Here is a 25,195-nt window from a genome sequence, read left to right on the forward strand (position 1 = left end):
GGCTCTGTCAGGCCTAACAACCTCTGGGACAGTTCCTTCATCAGCGGTAAGATCAGTTCCCTGAGGAGGCTGATCCTTTCCTAAAGTCTGGTGGGAGGGAGATTTCTCTTCCTCCTCAATGCTCTCAGTTTGGGTGGAGTGATCCATCCTTTCAGGCTTCACTACCCATGTATCAGTTTGAGTTTGGGCTGTGGCCATCACAGCCCCACCAACCTTTTCAGGAGGAGACTCAGTTTGGGTATGGGCTGTTACCATCACAGCCCTGCTACTCTTTTCAGGAGGGAAGTTAGCTAAATATGGGGCTGAGGTTTGCTCAGCCCTCCCAACCTTTTCAGGAAGGACATCTTGGATTGGGGCTGTAGCCATCACAGCCCCACTAACCTTTCCATGGAGATTTTTCATTCTGGAATGGGTTTGCTGTTCAACCTCAGCCCAGGCTGAGATTTCCAAATCATTACCCAGTAGGCAATCTACAGGCAAGTTTGCTGACACTGCCACTCTCTTTGGGCCAGTGACACCTCCCCAGCTAAGATTGACTACTGCCATGGGATGATTGGTTTCTATGCCATCAATGTTTGTCACCTGATATTTGGCATCAGGTAAAAGTTGCCTTGAGGGGACTAGACATTCAGCCACCATGGTGATGCTAGCCCCTGTGTCTGTGAAGGCCTCAACTTTCAAACCATTGATGAGGGGCTCCTGTCTATACTTGCTCAAAGTGTTTGGGCAAGCAGTGAAATTGGCAAACCCCATGCCAGTCTCATAGACAAGAGAATCTGAGTTAGGGGACCTGGATAGGCCAGAGTCCACCTGTCCTCCAAAAGTAAACCCACCCAAATTCTTGGGGGTACTTCCACCACCTGGGGGACCACTGCTAACAGTGACAGGAGGTGTTGGAGCCTTACCTGGAGGTATATTCTCTTTATTGCCATTCTTGGGACAACAACTGTCTGTTTTGTAATGCCCAACCCGTTTACAGGTATGACAATAAGGCTTTTTCTGGGTTGTAGAAGTGTCTTGGGACCCACCCCCATTCTTGGAGTTTTGGGGCCCTGGGGAAGTCTTTTCCTTACTTTTATCCCCACCCTTCTCTTGAGGCTTGGTAGTCTCTTTCTTTTGGTCACCACCCTAGTTCCTAGGCCTGATCCTGGTTCTGACCCATTTGTCTGCCCTCCTACCCAATTCTTGTGGGGAGGTCAGATCAGAGTCAACCAGGTGCTGATGTAGAAGCTGATTTTGACAATTACTTAAGATTTGCTCTCTCATAATTAAATTATACAATCCTGCATAGTCAGTAACCTTACTTCCCAGTAACTAGCCCTCCAGAGCCTTAGTGGCACATTCAACAAATTCAGACCAGTCCTGAGTCTGTGTCTTCTGGGTATCTCTGAACATTAACCTGTACTGTTCAGTGGTTAAGCCTAACCCATCAATCAGAGCACTCTTCAGGACCATGTAGTTTCTAGAATCCCCATCACTAACTGTGAGGAGTCTGTCTCTGCCTCTACCTTCAAAGGAGAGCCACAAGATTGCTGCCCACTGCTCCTGAGGGATCTGCTGTACCTTGCAGGCTCTCTCAAGTGCAGTCATCCATTTGTGGATATCATCCCCAGCTTTGTAGGGGGGCACAATCTTACTCAGGTTTCTTGTATCAAAAGACCTAGGGCCTTGGGAATCACTGGAGCTGATCGGGACTGTCACTAGCAGTGACTAAGTCGGGAAAGGCCCGCGGGACTCGGGTGCAGTGTTTAAAGTGCACGCACTCACCAATGCAAAGTCTATGGTGCGTAAAAAGTACAAAATTAGTTAGTTCGGAACCTTCCGAGTGACCTACAAAGCTGAAACTTGAGACACAGGCCCTAGAGATGTGTACCAGTGTAGGAACACCGGCGGAGCTGAGTTACCTCACCCACAGGAAGCGGGTGCATAGAGTCAAAGTAGTGTCGGGTTTCGTCACGCTGGTCGATCGTGCTTGGAGCTGAAGATGCTGCAGGCGGCTCGATGTGAAGAGTTCCGGTGGATCCAAGGGTGGATCTGAAGTTGTGAAGACCTGAAAGCAGAGGGGACAATGTTCAAAGTCAATAGCCAGTGACTATCGTGGAACCAGATTGGATCCAGGCGATGTCGGGTGCAAACAGGCATTGAGGTGTAGCTTCTCTCGGCAGCCACGTGAACACCGGGAGTCTAGGACGTCCAGGAGTCGGTCAGGAGCTGTCCTACGTAAGCTTCTTGCTGTTGGCGGTGTCGGCAACTTTATCGGAGCAAACAGGCCTTGGCTAATGCAAGCCACGCAGGAGTCAAAAAAAGCTTATCACTCGGACCAGCAAGGTCAGAGCGGGTGCTCCTTTTCACAGGAGCTAGGGCAAGTCTGGAGCAACCAGACCCGCAGTGCAGTTCTTCGGTTTCATCGCCAAGATGGCCGCTGACCATGTGGCTAGTGGCCGGGATGGCGCGTCGAGTGGCACAATGCAAAAGGACCCCACGCAGATCGTGGAGATGCTGGGGGGCTGATCTTCAGTGCAAGGGCTGCTCAGTGGTGGGGGTTCTTAGTCCCCAAAGCACAACGTTGAGAAGGCCTCTGATGCTGCGCAGTCAGCTCTTCGGGTGTCTTCCAAGATGTCCGGTCCCATGTCTCTCAGTGCCTCCACGGGTCCCTTCTTTGCAGGGACTGTGGATTGGGCTGTGAGAAGTCTGGGTCTTGTCAGGCTCTGGGCTTGGGCTCCGGCGGGAGGCGGCGGCAAAGCAGAAGTCGATTCACTGGTTGGTACCTGTGTTCACAGGGTGGCCACTACTAGGCCACAAGGGAGACTCTCTTCAGTCTTCTGTGCAGCAGAATGTCGAAGTCCAGTCTTCTTCTTTGTTTAAAGTTGATTTCAGGATGATCCGCTGTGCAATGGCACTGCTCCCACTCTTATTCCCAATCTGAGGGGCGGATCACCTACTAGGTCCCTCCTCTGGATGGAACCAGGAAGGGGGGCGGTTACACCCCCTTTCCTTTGTCCAGCTCCTCGCCAGGCCTGGGTCTGGAAAGTCCCAGGACCGGTTTGGACTGGGTTATGCACGGGGACACCTTGTGTGCCCCGGGCATGTCTCAATCTATTCAGCCCTGTCCTACCCAATACACAAAACCCTGTCTGGGGTGGTGCTTGCACCTCCCAAGGCAGGAAACCCTTTGTCCAAGCCTCCCTCGCTGGAAGGACTCCCAGCAGCAGGAGGTCAGACTTGTGTCTGTGGTGGCAGCATGCATTTTGTGATGCTGAGGCTCTGGTTAACTTTAACCGGGGTTAAGGCTTACACACATGTCGTGTCCCTCTAGAAGGGTGGAATGCTATCCCCGTCAACAGAACTGTCAAGGGGATAGTATTCCAATTTGTATCACACCTTACTCGACATGTTTTGATAAAGCCAAACCAAAGATAGCAAATAACTGCGAGGATTATAATGCACTTAAGAGTATATGGTATGGCAATATCCCGGAACAGCTAAGGGAGTGGTTCCCGACAGCTGCAGACAGGCTCAGCTCATGCTAGAGCACCATCTCACATATTTCCAAGCACTCTGCCTCCAGGATTGATGAGGCCTTCCATAGGAGTGGCTGATAGGAACATATGTGTCCAGTTTAAGGTTAGATATAGGGATACTATATCTAAGTAAGAGGTGATTACACCAACTTACCCCACCTGAGTGATCAGCCAGTTGTGTCAAATATGGAGGCCAGGCCAGGGGTGGCACAATACATGCTGCAGCCCCTGGTAGGCCTTGGAAACACCTATGCCCTAGGTACCTAGGGTACACTGTTACAGGGGCCTATAAGGTGAACCAGTTCCAATTATGTTATGCACCTAGGGTACATGGAGTCCATTTTAAGGAGAGAGCAATCAGCCTGGGGCCCTGAATAGCAGGATCCCAGGCCAACCATGTCAAAAACCAGCTAAACACCAGGCAAAAAGTTTGGGGTAACCATAGTCAGATATCCACCTTCCTACACAGTTGAGTTTTCATCATGCCCCAGCCGCTTCCTTCTGATTTATACACCCCTGTGGCACTTTTATTCCTGCCACGTCTCTCCACCCTCGCGAGGCATGGCTGTGGCCTCTGGCTCCTGAAGTGCACTCAGTACATACTGTTAACATGCCGTTGGGTTTCTGTGCAGTCACAATGGCGGGCTTGTTTCATGGATGGGGACCTGCTCCGTAAAGATGGTTTTGTTGGACCAAAAGCACGTCCCAAAGATAGAAGCAGCCATAGGTGGAGTGGGCCTTCCCATGGCTGCTTTATATGATCAGATCTGCTTGTACAGTGATAAAAAAAGACATCACACTGATGGGATCAATGCGCAGCATTGTTATTAATGTGGTTCTTCACTCAATTGAGAATGAATAAAGTCATGCAAATCTGACTTCTAACCTGGTGTTTTTCTCTTGCTCACCTGTTCACTGATTGCTAACAGTTCCTTAACAGTAGATGTGTATCCCTCCATACCAAAGGAATATGCCGCTCACATTCTGCTTAATAACAGTAGTATATTTCACCTGCCTCTCATCAAATATGGTGACAATCGTTGCAGTGCCCAATGAGATAGTTGTAATCAGTATCAATAACTCAAACTTTACGCAAGTACTGCAACTCCTGGTTTTAGATCTACAATATATACCCTCCACACCATGCTTAATTTGTCTTTGTTTTCACTTACAAGACTATGATATTCTTCATCTCCCGGTGACCCACAGGTTTATCCTTGTGGTTCTCTAAATTGCCTCTACATCTCATTTGACTATGAACTTGATTGCCTCTCCACCATCCTACGCACTCGAGGTCCTTTGAAGCAAGTCCCCCAACTTAACTTACACACATGGGCAAAGCTAATAGCTCTGGTTAAACACTTAGATGATCCCAAAGGCGAGATCTATTGGCTATGCCAATGCTTGTTTATAGATGGGATGCAAAACCGGGATGGATTTGGTAACCATACATGTTATAAAGAGATTTTCCTGTGATGTGGAACAAAACTCTGCATCCTGTTTCTAGACTGACGCTGGAATACCGTTGGGGCCAGGGGCTCCGTCAGCTCTGCTTTTATGGATCAGTTTACACAAGAAATGTCTGATCCTGTGCGCAGGCGGTGGATGATGATCCAAAACTCTTTTGGGCTTTTGGTATGACAGGCCAGGAAAATTTCAATCAAAAGCGAATATTAATAGTTTTCTTTTGCTTGCCAAATTTTTTTTTTGATGTGTGCGTGCGTATGCGTGTGTGTGTGTGTGCATGTGTGTGTATGTGGTGTGTGTGTGTGGTGAGTGTGTGTTGTGTATGTGTGTGGTGTGTGTGGGGTTGTGTGTGGTGTGTAAGGGGTTGTGTGTGTTTGTGGTGTGTGTGGGGTTGGGTGTGAGGTTGTGTGTGGTGTGAGTGTGGTGTGTGTGGGTGCGGGTGTGGTTGTGTGTGTGGGTGTGGTTGTCTGTGTGGTGTGTGTGTGTGTATGTGTGGGGTTGTGTGTGGGGGGTTGTGTGTGGCATTGTGTGTGTGTGGATGTGTGTGGGATTCTGTAGTTGTGTGTGGGGGGTTGTGTGGTTGTGTGTGTGGGGTTGTGTGTGTGTGTGGGGTTGTATGTATGGAGTTGTGTGTGTGTGGTTGTGTGTGTGGGGTGGTTGTGTGTGTGGAGTTGTGTGTGTGGTGTTGTGTGTGGGTGTGTGTGGCTGTGTGGGGTTGTGTGTGTGTGGGGGTTGTGTGTGTTGGGGGAGTTGTGTGTGTGGGGTTGTGTGTGTGTAGTTGTGTGGCTGGTTGTGTGTTTTGGGTTGTGTGTGGGTGTGTATGGGCGGTTGTGTGTTTGGGGGGTTGTTTGTGGGAGGGTTGTGTGTAGGGGGATTGTGTGTGTGTTGTTTTGTGTGTTTATGTGGTTGGGTGTGGGGTTTCGGTGTGTTTATGGGGTTGTGCGTGGGTGTGTGGGGTTGGGTGTGTGGGGTTGTGTGTGTGTGTGGGTGGTTGTGTCTGGTGTGTGCTGGGTTGTATATGTTTGTAGTGGGTTGTGTGTGTGTGTTTTGTGTGTTTTATGTGGTTGTGTGTGGGGTTGGGTGTGTGTATGGGGTTGTGTGTGTGAGGGTTTTGTATGTGTGGGGTTGTGTGTGTGGGTTGTGTGTGTGTTTGCGGTTGTGTGGGGTGATGTGTGTGTGGGGGGGTGGTGTGTGGGGGGTTGTGAGTGTGTGTGGGGTTGTGTGTGGAGTTGGTGGTTGTGTGTGTGTGTGGGGGGTTGTGTGTGTGGGTGGTTGTGTGTGGTGTGTGTTGGGTTGTGTGTGTTTGTAGTGTGGGTATGGGGTTGTGTGTGGTGTGTGGGTGTGGGTGTGTGGGTGTGTGTGTGTGTGTGTGTGTGTGCATGTGTGGGTGCATGTATGTGTGTGTGTGCATGTGCATGTGTGTGTGTGCATATGTGTGTGCATGCGTGTGTGGGTGTGGGTGTGGGTGAAAATAAAACATAGATAGAGATAGAGAGACTGAGAGACATGTAAATAATTTGTGTACATGTTTATGAGAGAGAAAGAAAGAAAATAAGAGTAAAACCATAAAAGGGGAATTGGGAAAACAATGCAGGGCAAGCAATTGAGAGAGTCATAGGGGCTGATTCATAGAACTAATCTGAGATAAGATCCTAAACTTACTACTGAAAGTCTTAAAGTTGGGATTTTGTCTCAGTTTAGTAGTAGTAAAGTTAGGAGTCCTAACTTTACTATGCCTTCCGTGAATACCAAAAGTAGTAAGTTTAGGATTTTATCTCAGATAACTGGACGTACTTTAGTATCATATATCGCCAATAAATTATTATACTGCTGAAAGTCGTTCATTTTTGGTGGACCTGTGTTCAGTATACTATACATGCATTTCCTACAGTAAAATGTATGGTAAACTTTGTGTCCTTTCAGAGCATTATTTAACCTCTCTTGAAAAACTCATACTTTCAATCTAAAGTGATGACATACGATAAAGGTAAGGTACGGGAGAAGATGGTTGGCTCATGTTGCTTTATTTTGCTGCAACCCATCCTCGGTGTCTTCACCCACCCCGTGTAGCCATTTTCACATCCCCTTTGCCACCACACATCCCCAGTGTTTTATATCACTCACTCGAGGTCTGGCGACTCCAAACGAATGGCTAAGCTTGGAGCTCCATCTAGGAGCCACAATTAGTTATGAAGGCTACTTTCTTTTGTTTCAAACCGGATTTTCTACAGGACCTTGGATCTACATGACCGGTTGCTTATTGTCAAGCTTGGAGCTCCATCTTGTGGACACAATTTGAATCTGAAAGGTATCTTGTAAATCTGACTTCTGATGCAGGAACGTTGATCTACATTACATGTGTGTCTATGATTTTCTTTTAGGTACGCTTCTCCAACATCCTATTTACGCCTTGAGTATCTATAGGCTATCTTGTAAGACTGACTTTTGCTGCAGGTACTTGAAACTACATTATATGAGTGTTTTTAGTTGTTATGCACTTTCTACAACATCGTACTTCCTCCTTGTGAAAGTGACTTACTGCCTGGGTTTAATTTACACTACCCACCTCACTAGGGCCCCTCACGCTTTGTTACGCTGCTCACCTCGCCAGCCTCTGACTGTGGTAGCACTCCTGTGTCTTGTACCCTCAACTGGAAACCAACCACGATCATGCTGATTACAATGCCCCCACATAAACCTCTCGACACAGCACAGGTCAGATATGGGCCCAACTTCAGGACTACTGATTATCCTATAAATGTCTCAAAAAATGTGAAGAAGAATCTCAAACACAAACTTCTAATACAATACCCTGAAACTCTAATTGTGAATACCTACAACAATTTGGCCAATGGCTCCATGAAATAAAATTTTGGATTCTATTCTAAACGGCCATCAAAATGGAGAAACAGCTCCGTCTCCTCCTGCAAGTAACCAAGATCATCAAGATACCTTACGCAACTGAACTTACAACATCCCCCTCCTCTTCTTTTAAAGGTGAAATGGATATATCCATTTTCAATACAGGTAACATCCTTATAAAAGCGACCAACCCTCACCTCTCCTTATTTGACCATCACTTTCCGTCACTTTTCAAACCGCTAGCTCCGCAGGGAGATCTGATTCAGTTGCCTTCTTCCTCACGACCTCCTTCTTCCGCAACCAACGGGACCATGCTAAAAACAGACCTAGGGACCTCTTTAACATTGTTAAACAACAAACTCCATCAGCGACCAACCCGCAACCTCTCATTATTTGACCATCACTTTCTGTCACTTTTCAAACCCTAGCTCCGCAGGGAGATCTGATTCAGTTGCCTTCTCCCCACGGCCTCCTTCTTCCGCAACCAACTGGACCATGCTAAAAACAGACCTAGGGAGCTCTTTAACATTGTTAAACAACAAACTACATCAGCACCCCCTCCTGCTATAATCAACACAAAAGAACGTTGTGAAGAAATCGCTAGCTTTTTCGCTGACAAAGTCGCAAAAATTGAGCAAACCTTCTTGCAAGTCTCCTCTACTCCCTCCATCTTTCCCACCTTCACCATCCCACCTCCCCAAACAGCTGATCTAGCTCCAGAGCCTGTTTTGGACCAAACAACCACGATAATAGGCAACGACTACATGAATCTCGCCAAATTGATAAACAACGGCAACTGGTCGGAATTCAAACCTTTGACTCAAAAGGAAGTCTTCAATATAATCATGAAGCTAAAGCCAACGACACATGCCAATAATCCCCTCCCATCCACGATGGTGAAAAGTCTCAACCACATCATCGCCCCGTTATGCACTTTCATCATGAACACATCTCTCACCATGGGTTGCGTGACAATTTTGCTCCAATTAGGACAAATCACACCCATCCCCAAAAATACCAGGGCTGGTCTCAACAATCTCAACAACCTCAGACCTATCTCCAACGTCCGGTTCCTTGCCCAGACTTTGTAAGAATGTGTCTTATAGTAACTTAATCATCATATACAAAAATTCTCCTTCCTTGACAAAGGCTGTAGTACTGAAACCGCCATGCTGAACCTATCGGATGACATCCATGGAGCCTTAGATAAGAGTGACATCTGCCTACTTATTCAACTTGACCTATCAGCAGCAGTCGATACAGTCAATCACCCAGCCCTACATGGTGTTTCAGTTTGAATGACACTGTACTAAAATGGTTCTCTTCCTTCCTTCAACACCGCTCGCAACAAATCAAAATCAACTCTTGCCTGTCTAAACCCACTCGGATCAATGTTTGCATGCCTACAGGCTCAATTCTATCCCCTACCTTTTCAATCTCTTTATGGAACCACCCAACTACAAAATAAAATCACGCAGTGACATTCAACATCTTAACAACACATTGATCAAATTACAATCCTGATTTCACACAAATCACTTAAAGCTGAGCACATCAAGACAGAAGGTATTATTTTCTTCCCTTAAAGTAACCACCTTTGGCTCATCGACCTAAACGCTTCAAAGTGCTGTCTTACTTTATCAAACTCCTGGACAACAAAATGTCAATGAAAGAGCACATCAAGAATACAGCAAAAGGAGCACTGTACACACTCAAAAACCTCAAGAAACCTAAACCATTTATTCCTGCAGATGATTTAAAAAATGTGGCGCAATCTCTGGTTCTCTCCAAACTAGACTATGGTAATCCCATTCTCATTGGGATGCCTAAAACTCACCTCGCCCCTGAGATCTGTTCTTAACATGGCAGCCCAACTCATCTCTCTTAAACGGTTTGAGCAATCACTCCTGTATTCAAGAGCATCAACTAGCTTCCTATTGAATGAAGGTGTACTTACAAGACTGCATGTATCATCCACAAAGCCCTTCACTCTCACACACCTAACTACTTCAAAAACAAGCTGACGAAAGCAGGAACCACAAGATCATTGAGAAGCTCCAATGCTCTTCTGCTCCTACCTCCCATTCTAAAAAAGACAGCAACAAATTTGCGCTCTTTTTCTGGAAATGCTCCAAGAATATGGAACTCCCTACCTTGTGACCTTCGATGCAAGCCTTCCCTTGCTTCAAGAGAAACCTGAAACTCCTACTGCTTTAACTCCTATTCTACGAATCTCAGTAAAATATCGATTTATCAGACCTAGACTTTCTGTCTGATGCTCGGTTCGCTCTTTCTTTATTGTGCTTCTCTGACTTTTAGTACCTCTCGAATTGTGTCTCTATTGTTGGTCACTAAACTTGCACCTTTGATGGGAACCATGTGTCTGTTGAACTACTGTCTCATATGTTCATTGCATGCCTGCATTTACTGTTTACTGTTTCTTATCATGACCTTGTAAAGCATTCTGACACCTACGGGGCTAGCTAGCACTATATAAAACGTATATAAATAAAACAAATAAATATGGAAACATCTGTCTTAAGTAAAATACACTTCAGGTCAGATGTACACCATTCTGGTTGCAAAAAAAGACCCAATTTGCAACCATTGTTGCGACCAGAAACTTAATTTACACACTGACATATCTACTATTAAGTAGGATCACAAAATAAGGAACTGGAGTAAGTTGCAAATGGATCTACCTCTTTAATATTTGTAAGGTGGGTTTCAAATGTCAGCTCCCTGCCATTGGTGATCTGTAAGGGTCAGCAGATCATCAAGTAGCCCAATTGCCATAAAGGAAATATGGATGCCTTAATATGAGAGTCAGTAACTTTTCACTGGCTTGTAGCCAGAAATGCAGTTGCAAACCATTGATACATATGGTATGAATTCATAATTTGGAAGGGATGTGCACAGTATGCCTCTTTCAAATGGTGAACGGGTATCCATGCACAACCCATTAAAAATGTTGATAAGTCTGAGTCCTAAAATCGATCAAGTATTTAAGAAATACCCTTTTGTTGTCCAATTAAATGGATTCAACTGTTTGAGACGGCAACATAGCTTCGTACTTCTAGCCTTTGTTTCATAACTGCCACTGCAAGAGCGGTCATGCCTTTCTGCATGAGAAATAAGCCCGGGCGGTTAACTATGCTCCGCCAGCATAGTTTAGGCAAATCTACATCTCCATGGCGGTGTGTAGTTATTCTTCCCTCCACCCTCCCAAAGTAATTATAAGGTAATTAAAAATGCACTTAACCTGCCACAGCTGCTTCCTCCTTGCCATGGACGCTCTCCTTCCTCCTCCTCGCCGTCCTTTTTCACTGATAACCCCTACGTTGTACGTCCTGTGAGTGTGCATGTGCACGTGCAAGACGTACAACTTAGCATTTATCTAAGAAGAAGGACGGTGGGAACGAGGAAGGAGAGCAGCCATGGCGAGGAGGAGGCAGCCATGGCAGGTAAGTGTCTTTTTAATTACTTTATAATTACTTTGGGAGGGGTAAGGCACGTAGTGGAACAGAGAGAAGTTCTACTGAGTTGTTTTACAACTCCGTAGATCTTCCCATAGAGGCGCTCTGCCTGCTCCGCCCAAGGTTAATGAGAACCTTGATCAAAGAGGTCATTGAACATCGCTTGTATATTTGCATTCTAATGGATGGATACCATACAGTCTGGCTAAGGCGAGAGTGAGCTCATAGACAATGAGACTACATTACCAATAGGGATGAAGTATCAAGCATAACATAGAAAACTATATTTGTTAGACATTTGAAATGTGCATAAAGATTGGCACACACCAAACTAATATTCATATCAAGGAGAATGAAAGACACTCACCTGGAAGCTGTCATGAACTCCTATCCAGTAGGAGCCTTTGTTGTAAGGATCGACTGGTTTTCCCATCAGAACAAATACAAAATCATTTTCTTCTTGGCTGTGAATGGAGGCCAGGTGAGAATTGTAGGAAAGACAGGTTGACTTGAAAAGACAAACAAAATGTACATCAGATTAGACACAGGGAATGGCGCCTGATTCTATAATGTAGTGTTATTGTTATAATACAATGATAATTCTTGACTTTCATATTCAGCCAGAAAGACAGATGTGCTGCGTTGAGAGGAGAAGCAGCACCATATTGATGAAGACTTGGTGCTCTCTTCCAAAAGCTCTGATGAACTTGTAGGCAGCCAAGCACCTCATATACGTTTTTGCATCATAATGCAAAGCTCTGTGTGAGATGTCTAACATAGATTTTGTACTGCAAGGGTACTCTCACAGTACAAAATGCTACACTTTGACATACTTTGCATAAGTGCTATATAGTACAACACAAACAGACATTTTGAAAAGTGTGGAGGTAATAATTGTTTCTACTACTTTGTATCAAAAACCATGAAGGGTTGTGTGGGAATGCTCACGCGGCAGCCATTGGATGCCTTCTTGATGCAAAGTAACGCAAAGTAGTGCAAAGCTTTGCTTCATGATTCTTTTAGGCAAATTTCCAGGACAAAATACGTTTTGCACTGAAAAGTAAATACCTCAACACTTTGCCCTCATGTGCTTCACTGTTGGATACTTTGCACTGGTACACAATTACGTATTAAAAGCCATCACAACACCTTTCAGGACAAAGTCTTTGCTGTAAAGATATGGAAGCGGATAACCACATGTAGACATATCATAATAATACAAGAGGCCTGGGGTTTCTTCTTAAACATAGGGAGATGGTATGTGAATTAGCAGACAGTCTGGTAAAATACTTCCAATACTTAACACTGATTGTATATGGCTTCCTTGATTTTCAATATCTTACAAATCACAAACAGTGGAGCTTGCAGAGTACAAAATGCACTACCACTGTGTAGCAATACTGATAACTACTGGATTTTGTTGGTAAGAGATTACAAAATGCAAGATTCCTATTCATCTTAAGTCATGTCACTAAAATGCTAGTTCAAGAGGACTGGAATATGCTTTGCAAACCTTACCATGAAGAAAGTGGCAGGGCTTTTTATTAACATTATGTCTCCCAAAAGGCTGACACCAGCATGAGGCTAGGTTGCGCAGATATGTCCTGCCCACACTGAAGTTGGTGTTGGAAAGAATAAACAATCAACAAATAAAGAAAGACTGAAATGTAGGCTATGAATCCTTCTTTCTCCTCAAATGTTCCTCTTTGGAAGAGTGTGTTCAGCACCAGCTTTCAAGATCTAAGCAGTGGGTGTTGTTATCAAACGTGCAGCAGGTGTCTTGCACCGGGGCCCAGCGGTGGCTGTATTTGACTACCCAACTAAGGCACAGTTTCCATTTTCCTTCCTTTAAGTAGGGTTTATGACTCTCTTGCTATGCCTCTGTTCATGGATAGAGACAATCGCTCTATCCATGATGCTGACCCTGGCAATGCACATTTTAGGCTGGAGCACAGTCTTAGCTTAGCAGCGAAGCATGTGAGGCATCGCGTCTTGGTAGGTATCATGCCTGAATACATGGCATCTCAACAAGGAATGCATTCAGCTGCAGTGCAAAGCGCACATCTTGGCCGAGATTGAGAGCTCTTCAGTAGGTCTTCATCAGATGTGAGCACAGAACAGCAGCAGGAAGCCACCTATTGCTATTGGCACATAAATACATTTGTTGTGCTGAGGAGTGTGCGTGTTTGTGGCAGGAAACCCCTAAGATTGCCTGGCTGTGTGACTCTTGCATCCATGAGCAAACTCAGTCCAGGCAATGAGATACCTGGACACTGTGAGTTGGTTCCACGAAAGGGGGAATTACACCGGAACATACTAGTCGGAGTGACATGAGCATTGGTCCCCACTGTATTCAGTGTGTGTGGGTTCTTACAGCTTTTAAAACAAAACTCCCGCAAGGTATATACTTTGAATGTCCTTATGTATTGTACTTATGTAGGGACATTGCATGAGTGACTATAGGGGTGCTTCTGTGAGCGGTGAGTGCAGAGACATCCCCAGCACAGTCTATATGAATTGAGCAATATGAGATATGTGATTGGAGAAGCCTTGTTCTTCCACATGCCAACAGGAACAGAGGCAGCAGGTCAGATGATAGGCCTGTTTATTGAGGCTACTGAGGTACAAGTACTGCTGTAGGTCTGCACGTTTCTAGATGAATGTGTTACTAGTCCCCCAGTGTTTTGGGATTAGGATGTGACATGGAAGAGTACACTAATCCAGTGCTCATGGGTTGTGGGAAAGGGTCTCTCATTCTCTTGTGCATTAATGATGAATCTGTTGTGTAATTTGTAATTTGTAGATATTTAAAAAAATGTTTAGATAGGAGGCTGGATAGGGTCCCTGAAAGTGGATACTAGCAGTCAACCGAGAGTGCAATTCTGGGTGCCCCTTTGGGGGGGGGGGATGCAAGCAGTGTGAAAAAGCACTGGGGAGGCAGAACAGTATGGGAGATAGAGGTTCATTTGTAGATATTGTGAGCATCATATGTATCTACTTTGCTGCTCCAACAGGAGAGTGCTGCATAGTCAGTATGGAGGAAGTTCAAAGCGCTGCACTTCTTATTATCCATGTGGGGGGAGGGAGGGCTGTAATTGTTTCCTTTTATTCCTTCATTTATTCAGGCTTTGTCCCACAGAAATGTGTGTTGCAAACTGATAATTTGCCTTGTGTGAGTAGGTCCTTTTGTTTTGTAGAGAGCCAAGTTTTGTTAGATCACTATCTGGGAGCCACATTTCCAGAAGTATGGGGTAAGGCAGTGAATGTTACTAGTATCCCCCATGTTTCTGTAACATGAAAACCTATTTAATGGGTTCATTGACTCATTGCGCAAGGCATAGGTAATTTTCAAAAAATTATTTTTTCCTTATCTTTATTTAAAAATTTACTTCACCATTGAATTGGGTTTTTAATAACTATAACTATGATTGTATAATTATTTTTGTGGCTGGTCCCTTTCCTAAAATATAGTATTAAGATTTTATTTTGAACTCAGGTTTTCTAAATAGGACAGCTATTCCTGGCATGGTAAAAAAGGGAAAAATTGTGTTTGGGTGATAGTGACTGTAATTACATATTAGGCTTACATTTCTACATGTTCTACTTTTAAATACCACAAACCCCACCTTGTGGGCACCAAAGCCTACCTATAACCCATTCATATTTAAAAGAGGATTTTTTACCTGTCAAGAGTTTATGTTGACAGGTTGAAATGCAGTTTTTACAGTTTCTACAGTCAGGTTACACTGAAGCCATGTTTGCACTGCCACTGTAGTGGGCAACACAATTGGTGCTGCAGCCCACTAGTGGCGTTTAACTTCCAGACCTGGGTACACTGTGTACCATATATTGTGGACTTATATAGTCAAGTTAAATATGCCTAGTGACCACGCAGTAAATGTGGATTTCCTACAAATATTTATAACATAACATTCCATGTGTATTAATAAAACATTCATTCACCGGGAAGCGTATCTTGGTGCTGAACACCAGATGATTATTATTCCCCAGTTCAATTGTACTAATTTTATCAACCTCAGAAAAGGAAAGGTTAACTTGACCTGCCAAGATTTGTACTTATAGCCCTGAGCTCAACTATAAATCTCTGGTGTGGATGCATTAGTCCATGGTGCCACTATGACCTCTTCTATGTGCTGAGTAAATGTTTCATTTTGGACAACCCTTAACGTGTTTATCATGCTCAGTACTCTACATTCCAGCAGTAAATCAACATATATATTGACAGGGAGATCTTTTAATAATAAAATTCCTAATTCTTTTATTTACTAATTCAAGTGGCATCTACCATCTTGGATCTGTAAGTAAAAAAGGAAAGCAAATGTCTCCCTCATCATTCCACTAGTGCTTGCGGATGGGATTACACGTAAGCGTGCAGTAGAAGCGATGCTATCATCAGTAGCGGTTGCATCATTGTATCTTTTATTGTTGCTACTGTACAGCATCAGTATTTTGCTCGCTCCCGGTGCTGTGCGGCATCATAAAAAGGCATTAGCAAAGCCACTAGGCAAGCCCGCCAAACGCAAGCACGTCTGCGCCCGACCGCGCCCGGCCGGGACCAGGGGCCAGAACCCCTGCTTCTCCACTGACCTATGCAACAGAAACACTACGGTCCCTTAATCTGGGTAACTATTTGCTGGAGGAGAGTGTGCATGCAAGACTGTTGGTCGAAAACCTACTGAGGGCTAACAGTATAGAGGCTGATGGGTCTTTGAGGACTCAGGGTCAGACTTATGCCCTTACTGCATTTGGTCTGAAGGTAGCAGTGCTTAATATGTGCTCCTTGCAGTAGCACCATCTTGAAGTTTTCTCCCTGCTTCAAGATGGAGATATAGACATTTTGGCACTTACCGAAACATGGTTGGGGGATTCATCAGCCCCTGATATTGTTGCAGCCCTTTCAATGGAATTTGATGCTCTGTTGCATAATAGATCAGGGGACTCCGGGGGGGGGTGGTTGCTTTCCTTTTTAACAATAGCCTTATGGTTACTAAAATAATGGCAGAAAGCTGTGACAAGGTGGATGTTTGGGGGATAAACATTTCCTTGAAGTCCTCCTGCATTGTACTTATGGTAGTTTATCGGCCCCCTAGGACTACCCTGGTTTCAATGAGTGTTTCTTGGAGCTCACTTCTGACTTATGTTCCAGATATAAACGTCTCCTAGTAGTGGGGGATTTTATTTATCACTGGGACAAGGTGCAGAGAGAGCCTGTACTGGGACTATTTGAGACCACTATGCTCTCGATGGACTTGCAGCAACTGGTTAATAGTCCTACTCACGTAAATGGCCACACCTTAGATCTAATATGGTCTTCACAGCCTCAGGCACTGATAACTGATATCAGCCCCTGTGCCTGGTCGGATCATTCATTGTTGAGATGTTGGGTCCCAAGTGATAGTCAACTACCACAGCCCCTGCCTTTGTGGAGGAAGGTCAGAATCTGGAAAAATATTGAGGCAGATCACCTAATAGCCACGCTACACTCAATCCCTTCCTCTGATGTGGGAGAGGATAATCTAGACCATAAAAGTGAAGCTTTATTTACTCACTTACAGCAGGCCATTGATATAGTGGCACCAGAACAAAACGAAAGGGTCAGAGATAAAGGAAAGGGGGCCCCATGGTTTGATGATACACTAAGGAAAAATGATCAACTTCTTTGACAAGCTGAGAGGCGGTGGAGACACAGTTATGAGCCAGCAGAGTTAAAAACCTATAAAGTCCTTTTTGCTACTAGAAATCGGCTATCCTAGTCAGGAAAGCAGAACACTATGAAGGAAGGATTGCTCAGGCAGGAAACAAACAAAAAGAGATCTTTGCCATCTTGAAGGAGTTGAGTCAAAAGTTGAGAAGAAGTCCACAATCGCATCCCCAGATTGTGATACCTTTCAGGAGTTCTCCCTTCAGAAAGTCACGGACATCATCTTGGAAATCACGAGAACTCCTATTGACTCCAGTTCTCTTGATCAGACTAGCCCACCCTGTCCTAGCAGTCAGTTATCTAAATTTCCTAGTCGTGATTCAGCTACTCTGGTAGCACTAGTAAAGCATATTAAATCAGGCTCCCGAGCGCACCCTTGTCCTCCGAGGGTTTTTCAAATGACTCTGCCAGGGTTGGAAAAGCAGGTGTTGGGATTACTCAATGATTGTTTAGATTTGGGTTATTTACCAATTAATCTAACTAATCTAAAGGAAGCCAGGGTCACCCCCCTGTTAAAAAAGCCTGGTGCGGATACCCTGACCTTAAAAAACTATAGGCCTATCTCGCAGCTCCCCTTTCTAGCAAAAATCCTGGAGCAGTATGTATTGAAAATACTTGCAAGGTATTTGGAAGATCCTCAACTGCTCCATACTAGACAAGCAGGCTTTAGAGCTCATCACAGCACAGAGCTAGTGATGGTGTCCATCCTGGACGAGCTCAGAGTTAGGTCCAATAGTAAACAGCTGAGTGCCCTGATTTTATTAGACCTGTCAGCGGCATTCGATACGGTCAGCCACAACATACTGCTGAACCGTCTTATGAACCTGGGTATAAATGGCCAAGTACATAATTGGCTTAGGTCTTTTCTGTCAGACCGCACTCAGGGAGTTCAGTTGGGTGAGCAGCTGTCGTATCTGGGCTCCCTATCCTGTGGAGTACCTCAGGGCTCTGCATTATCTCTTCTTTTCAACATCTATCTGCAACCCTTGATGGAGGCCTTGACCTATATGGATTGTCAGGTCGTTAATTATGCCAATGACACTCAACTTCTTGTCCGGCTTAGTAACTCCTGTCAGGCTCAGAAGTCAGAAATCTGCACAGGTTCACTGTAAATTGGATGCAGCCAATTCTTTGAAAATAAATCCGGATAAAACCAAAGTGCTCATTATCCCAACAAATAATAGCCCATGGTGTGATCTTTTTTGGCCCCTCAGAATTGGGAGTGGTCCCAGTACCAGTCCCGGCGGTAAAAAGCTTGGGGCTGAAAATTGATTTGGAATTGTCTATGTCTTGTCAGGTCTCCTCTGTTGTGGGAATCGGTATGGGTGTACTTAGGCAGTTACGGAAACGTGTTCCCCTCCTATCCATATCCGCACTGCAGTCAATTGTCTACGCCACTGGCATCTCTCGGCTAGACTATGGTAATGCTCTTTATCTTGGCCTTCCCCTGAAGCTCCTTAGGAGACTGTACGTTGTACAAAATGATGCGGCTAGGCTCATTTTTTGACTCCCTAGGAGGACACAAGCTACCCCTCTGTTAGATAAATTGCACTGGTTGCCTATCAAACAGCAAGTGCAGTTTAAGGGTCTCTGTATTGCCCACGTAGCAATGTATGGTGAGGCACCAAAATATATAAAAGATCGCTTGATGAAGTATGTTCCTAGTCGGGTTCTACGGTCATCTGAGGCTTTTAGGCTAGTTCCACCCAGGTATAGCTCTAAATCCAAAGGGGGTAGAGCGTTTTCTGTCCTCCTCCCGCAGGCCTGGAATGATCTGCCGGAGTACCTGCGAAAGGAACCAGTTTTGCTCATCTTTAGGAAGCTCTTAAAGACCTTCCTTTTCAGAGAGGCACTAACAACTGCGTAATCTCTGCATCCGCTGCGGCCAGTTCTTTCAGCTCTAGTGACTTGCTCACTTTCTCTAGAAGTGCTTAGAGACCGGTTGGTGATTAGCGCTATATAAAAATCATATAACATAACATAACATAACATAACTAGGCCACAAACTTTAGACCCATTGGCTTTGCCATAGCTTGTTTCTTGTATATGTCTATTTATTGCTTTCCTGCTGCTCTTTTTTTAAATTTTAGTAGCCCCTCTGATAGTCCTGCAGGGCCGTCTGATTTCCACTCTTTACATGTGCGGTGTGTTGAATCCACTGTGGCCGCTATTTCTAAGCTGTACAGCCTTCATGTAATGACATTGAGCCCGATTCACAGAATGAACTTAAGACTCAATCCTAAATTTACTACTATTTTGGTATTCACAGAATGCACTTACTACTTTTGGCATTCACAGAATGAACTTACTACTTTTGGTATTCAAAGAAGTTAGGATTTTTGTCTTAAGTTTGTCTTAAGACAAACTTAAGACAGACTTAAGACAGACTTAAGACAGACTTAAGACAAAATCCTAACTTCTGTGAATACCAAAAGTATTAAGTTCATTCTGTGAATGCCAAAAGTAGTAAGTGCATTCTGTGAATACCAAAATAGTAGTACGTTTAGGATTGAGTCTTAAGATCATTCTGTGAATCAGGCCCAGTGTGATGTTTAGCGATTTACTGTTAAGCCTGTCAGCCTTTAGGTGGTCTTCCCCCAAAGTTTTTGGCTTCACACCTCCCATTTTTGCTGAATTTGTTTTTGTTGGCCTTAGGAACTAGAGCACTTTTCCACTGCCAACCAGTTCTAACGTGCTTGTCCTCCGTCCCCTCAACATGATAAAATTAGTTTATAACCAATTGGCACTTTAAATTTACTAATACATCCTTTGTAACGTGGCCTGTGAATTAAAGGCTACTAGTGAGAGTGCAGTGCGTATTGTGCCACCCACTTAAGTAGTTCTTTAAAGCATGTCTCAAGTCTGCTACTGCAACCTGTATGGACAGTTTTTACCTGCCAATTCAACCTGGCAAATTAGACATTTGGCCAGGCCTAAATCGTCCTATTTAACGCATATACGTCACCTCTAGGGAAGGCCCTAAACTGTTTTTTCAATACTGCAAGACCTGCTTCTCGCGTAGGATAACGTTTGCTTAATTTATTACATTTAATAAGTGATAAGTTTCAATTGCGATCAGGTAGCGTGGTTGAGTTTGTTATCTTAAGAATTGTAATCCAAAACACTTTTTAATGGTAAAGTCAGACTTCAAGTCTCAAATCCGAAAATGCCACTTTTAGAAAGTTGGCAGTTTCTTGTTCTTAACATTTGGTCCCTGCAGCCTGTATCCTGGATCACATGACTACGTGTTGCTGGCCGCTAGTCTTTGTTTTTTGCTCCCAAGCAGTGAGAGAAAGGAGGAATAGATTTTAGCAGGATTGGTCATTACTGTCAGGATGAGGGGAGGAGCAGTCAACTACCACACTTGCACATCACAAAGGTTCTGCTCAGATTCAACTCTTCAGTAAACATCTGGACCTATAGAAGACTCAGAAGAGGAACTGCTGTGCTAATCTGCTGCAAGCAGGACTGCTACTCTGATGCCGAGTTATTCTGCTGCCCTGCTGCCTGAGTGAGAAGGACTCGAACTGCATCTTGAATACCAAGACCATCACAGTCACTCCAATGGCTAGTTGGCTGGCATCCTGATCAGAGCCTCAAGGACGGAAAAGGCTCCAACCACCTTGAACCGTGCACCTGGAGTCTGCCTGCTGTAAGTCATGCCCTTCAAGTGGTGCCATCCCAGTCCTGGACCCTCTGCCAGCCCAACAGAACAAACACAGCATGATGCATTTCCTCGGAGACCCACATTGGATACAGCTGTGGGACGTATCCCCAAAGCAGGATCTCAGCCGCTTCTCGGAACCACTACTTCATGACGTATTCTTGGCTTGACATTTTATCCCTGCAGCACCTCAACAATGTTGCTGCAAGTCGCCTCCTAAACGCAGGACTGTGCATCCCAGCCCACAGCTCCTTGGAGCTGGTGCTTCACAACATATGCTCAATGCCATATCTTGCACCAGCTCGCTTCCAGGATTTAAAGTACTTTGTTAACAGGCCTAGCTTGGTCAAGTATGTGGCCCGCACTTCACCGTGGTTGACCTGAACTTGTGACTTCGTCCTGGTCTGGCGTGACCAGAAGACCACGGTTGGTGCTTTGTGCTTTTGGCACTGTGTTCACTTAAATCATTCAAACTGCATATCTCTGAGACTAATGATTTAATTTTTGTCATAAATTATTTATACATTTTTTCTCAATTTTTCTAAATTGATGTGGGATTTTTGTTCACTTGATTATTGTTTGAAGTCCTGCATAAACACTTTTTACACATTGCCTCTAAGTTAAGCCTGCCTGGTTGTCTACTTAGCTAATAGACGATTAAGCACCAGATAATTTGGTTTTGCTTAAAGCTTCACCCTGACAAGGATTTTGTTTGCTGTATGAGTAGGTTTTCACCCCACTGAACCAGTAACCCAATTTCCTACAGCGGTTATCTTGCAATTGTATAGTGCATAGTGTATATTTTTGTATTGCTCCAAGTAGGCCAATGCATGCTTCGAAAGGTGGTAGCTATGTTAGAACTTTAAAATAATAATGCATTTTGTGTTATGTTATACAGATTTTTAGAGCGCACTGTCACTGTCAGCGAGACAGATTCTGGTTTCTGAGTTCTGAATGGTCGGCAATCTTTAAGTGAATTTTCGGTTCATCCCTGCATACAGATTGTTCCCGTTTGCTTGTGAGAAGGACATGTTTGAAAGTTTTCCAGGTGCTGATTGGAAGCCATTTAAAAATTATCCTTAGCATCTTCAGGGCATGGAAGCATTATGCGGTGATGGCATTGACTTAGGTGATCATGTTGAGATTGCTGTTGATGATGATCCTAAGGTTCTTGGTGTGAGTGGTGGGCTTAGGGGTTGGGTGTAGGTCCTAGTTCTGTTGGTTAACAGGCGGATTCCCAAAGTGTAGTGCTTTTCCCAATGATCATGATTTAGGTCTTGTCAGTGTTCCGCTTCAGACTGTTGCTTTCCATCCAGTGGGCGAATTCAGTCTGGTACTGGGCATCTTGTCCATGAGGGAGAGAATGAGTTGAGTGTCATTGGCATAGGAGAGGATATTGATGTTGTGAGAGAAGATGATACCGGCTAGAGGGATCATGTGTGGTGAAGGGCTCAGTGAGGATCTTTCCGGAACAATACAGATGATGTCACAGGCATCCAAGGTATATGGTGCCAGGCTAACTGACAAGTTCCTTTCAGTTGGGAAGGAGCAGATCCTACAGATTGCATTTCCTTTGATTCAGATGTCAGTTCCACATTGCATAAGAATGGGGTGGGAGACTAGGCCAAAAGCTGTGGAGAGGTCCTGGAGGACGAGTGCTGCAATGTCACCTCCATCCAGAGTCATGTGGATGCCATCTATGGTGGCGATGAGGGTTGTTTCAATGCTGTGGTTGGGTCTGAAAGCAGACTGAGTGGTGTTGAGGAGTTGTTGGTTGTTGAGGTATTTAGTTAAGCGTCTATTAATGATTTTCTGTAAGTCCTTGTCCATTGAGAGATGGCCGCTGACTACTTTTTTTTTCAACTATATAATTTAAATTTGTCTTCTATGTGCTTTTGGGAGTTTGTGAGTATGTTTTACTGTGCATGAGTAAATTGGTGAATGAAGCATGAGTCAATCAGTGGATGAATGAATGTATCTTGGCAAGGGAGAGTGACAGGGTGCATGTGATCTTATCCACTGGTTGCTGGTAATTAAAGGTAGAGGAGGGCATGCATCCATCGATCTACATGCACACTCACACCCACATGCATTCACAAGTGTTTACACATACACACACCATTTACAAGCACACATGCACACACATATCACCGCACACACTCACAAATCCACATACTTTCGTACATGCACATATGCAGGCACACATCAAACATTAAAATAAAATGAACTTACCAGATGCAGCATAGATCTTGGCCTCGAGCCTTCTGCAGGAGTGGTACTGCAGTCGTCACTTATTGGATGGAAAAATCGGCAGTCCCTATCTGTCATAGAGTGGCATAGGGTCAGTGAAGCTTGCTAGCCCCGACCCATTTTGTGACAATGTGACAATGAAAGGTGCTCTGCCTTCGGCACTTCAGGGCTTAAAACCCTAAGGTTCCAGGCTATCAGTAATGCTACCCCTGATCATGAGTCCTCCCAGTGCTTTGCCAGGCTGAAAAGGTCACACCCACAGAGCTGTGACATCTTCAGCATGCAAAAATCAGCTCAGGCAACTAGGGGCCTGCGCATTTAGAGCGGCATTAAAGGCTCTCTGCTCTTAAGAATGGACCACTCCTGATCTTATCATTGACTCAGGATGCAATTCCTGTGCTAATTGAAAGCTATTGTTGTTGCCAATGCTTGTTTACCGAAAGTTGTACTGGAGCAGCATCTTTTGGAACCACCCGTTCATGTTCTAACCATGCCATATATATACACACATGGTCTATGTAATTGTGTGTTTTTTATCATTAACGTAAAGTCGTGCACGTGACCGAGATACTTACTGTATAACCTAGCCACTTCCATGAGTGTGTATACTAATGTTTTCTTCATATTAATACCTATTTGCTGTTCTTGTTTATATCTGCATTTGTGTAGATTAAGTGACTCTTTAGTTCAAATACATTCACATATTCAGTTAAATAGTACCCTGCATTTGTTTTATGACTATATATTGCGCATTCAGTTGTGCATTGAAGTATTTTGCAATGTTAGCTTGACCAAAGGCCTGAAGCATTTGGATTTAACGTTTAACCTTCAAAGCGAAAGTTGTTTGCTTTGCATGTCCTCTCCTCTGCAGGTGCAGTCTCAAGGCATTCATTACTTAGTGAAAGGAAGATTGTGTATGGAAGATTGTGAGGCTCAGAGAAGAACACTGGCAAGGACGAGTGGCACTACCAAACAAAGGAAGTAGCACCATTCACATGATATCTGGAGACTGGAATAATCCAACAGCATTTCTGATGCAAGGACCAGGAGATTGGAGTAGGAATAGAGGGTGCAAAGTTTCACAGTGAGAAGGGTAAAAGTAGAGGGGCTCATGAATTAAGACTCTCAAATGTTCTGTGGAGTTTAACAGATGGTCATATTTTCAGTTTAGGCAGATTCCCGCGTTATGCTATATCAAATTATTTATTTTGGAGAACTTCTCCAGAAGTTCTACAATGCTCATACTGTGGTATTCCATGACTTGATGTCATTTGGAATTAGTTTATGTCACTTAGAATGTTTATCCTTGATTACCGAGTCAGTTGCTCAGAGGTCTTTTTCCTACCTTACTTGATCTGATTATGGTATTCCCATTTATTGTTGTCTAGGTTGGATTTACTTTAAACTATCTAGATGTCTGCATGCATAATTGGCAAGGTGACCTCATATCGTATCCTGACCATCAAATTATTTTCCTCATCTTCTGAAATGCTAATGCTATTACTGAATTTCTTGTATTCTTCATGCTATTGAGACTGAACTTTGTTATACAGGTTGGTCTGCTGGTGTGTTTTTGTAGCTTTACAATATATTTCTGAGGTTTGTGTATGTTAGTCTGGCTTTGGATTTGTAATAAACCCACATTTAATCTCATCTATCAACTTAGGTTTTCAGTGTGTAGCCAAATGGGTTACCCTGTAAATTGAACTTGCAGATGTTGTCAATTCCTCTTTATTCCTCGGGTGCCTAAAAAGTTTAATTGCAGGGAATTTAGAGATAAGCCCAAAGGTGCTGAAACACTATTGTCTTCATGACAGTAGCTTGGGAACCTGTATAAAAATTACACCTACACACACTACATATTGAATTAGTCTCATAAATCTTACCATACTAATGGGAGTGGTGGGCATCACTAATCTGCATACTTGGAATGTATGTATATGTATGTATGTACAGGCATTTATATAGCGCACTACTTACCCGGAGGGTCCCAAGGCGCTTCGACCGCTGCGAAACCCTTCCTGGCTTCCCTGAGAGATGGTCCCTTAATGGGTATCTCCAGGGTGAGACCAGGCATCCCCAGCGGTCTGGTGGGGCCGTTAGTGAAGATGAGGCAAGCTAATGCCCAGAGTTGCCGAGTGTGATCACTGATCAGAGTGGGCACCGAGGCAAGAGAATTATCGAGTCCGCTCACCCTGGTCCAGAAACCTGCCGCGCCGGGAATCGAACCCTG

At 44.3% G+C, this 25,195-nt stretch overlaps 1 protein-coding gene across 1 annotated transcript in view; it reads right to left on the bottom strand.

Annotated features, from left to right (window-relative positions):
• Positions 1–25,195, bottom strand: part of LOC147734880 (C-type lectin mannose-binding isoform-like) — a 98,655-nt gene that overhangs the window by 55,633 nt on the left and 17,827 nt on the right. Inside the window, exon 4 of the mRNA XM_086953089.1 lies at positions 11,694–11,834. Within this exon, the coding sequence (XP_086809215.1) occupies positions 11,694–11,834 (141 nt within the window). The remainder of the gene's footprint in view (positions 1–11,693; positions 11,835–25,195) is intronic.

Source organism: Lissotriton vulgaris, chromosome 1_2, assembly GCF_964263255.1.
Source record: "Lissotriton vulgaris chromosome 1_2, aLisVul1.2, whole genome shotgun sequence".
Taxonomy (NCBI): domain Eukaryota; kingdom Metazoa; phylum Chordata; class Amphibia; order Caudata; family Salamandridae; genus Lissotriton; species Lissotriton vulgaris.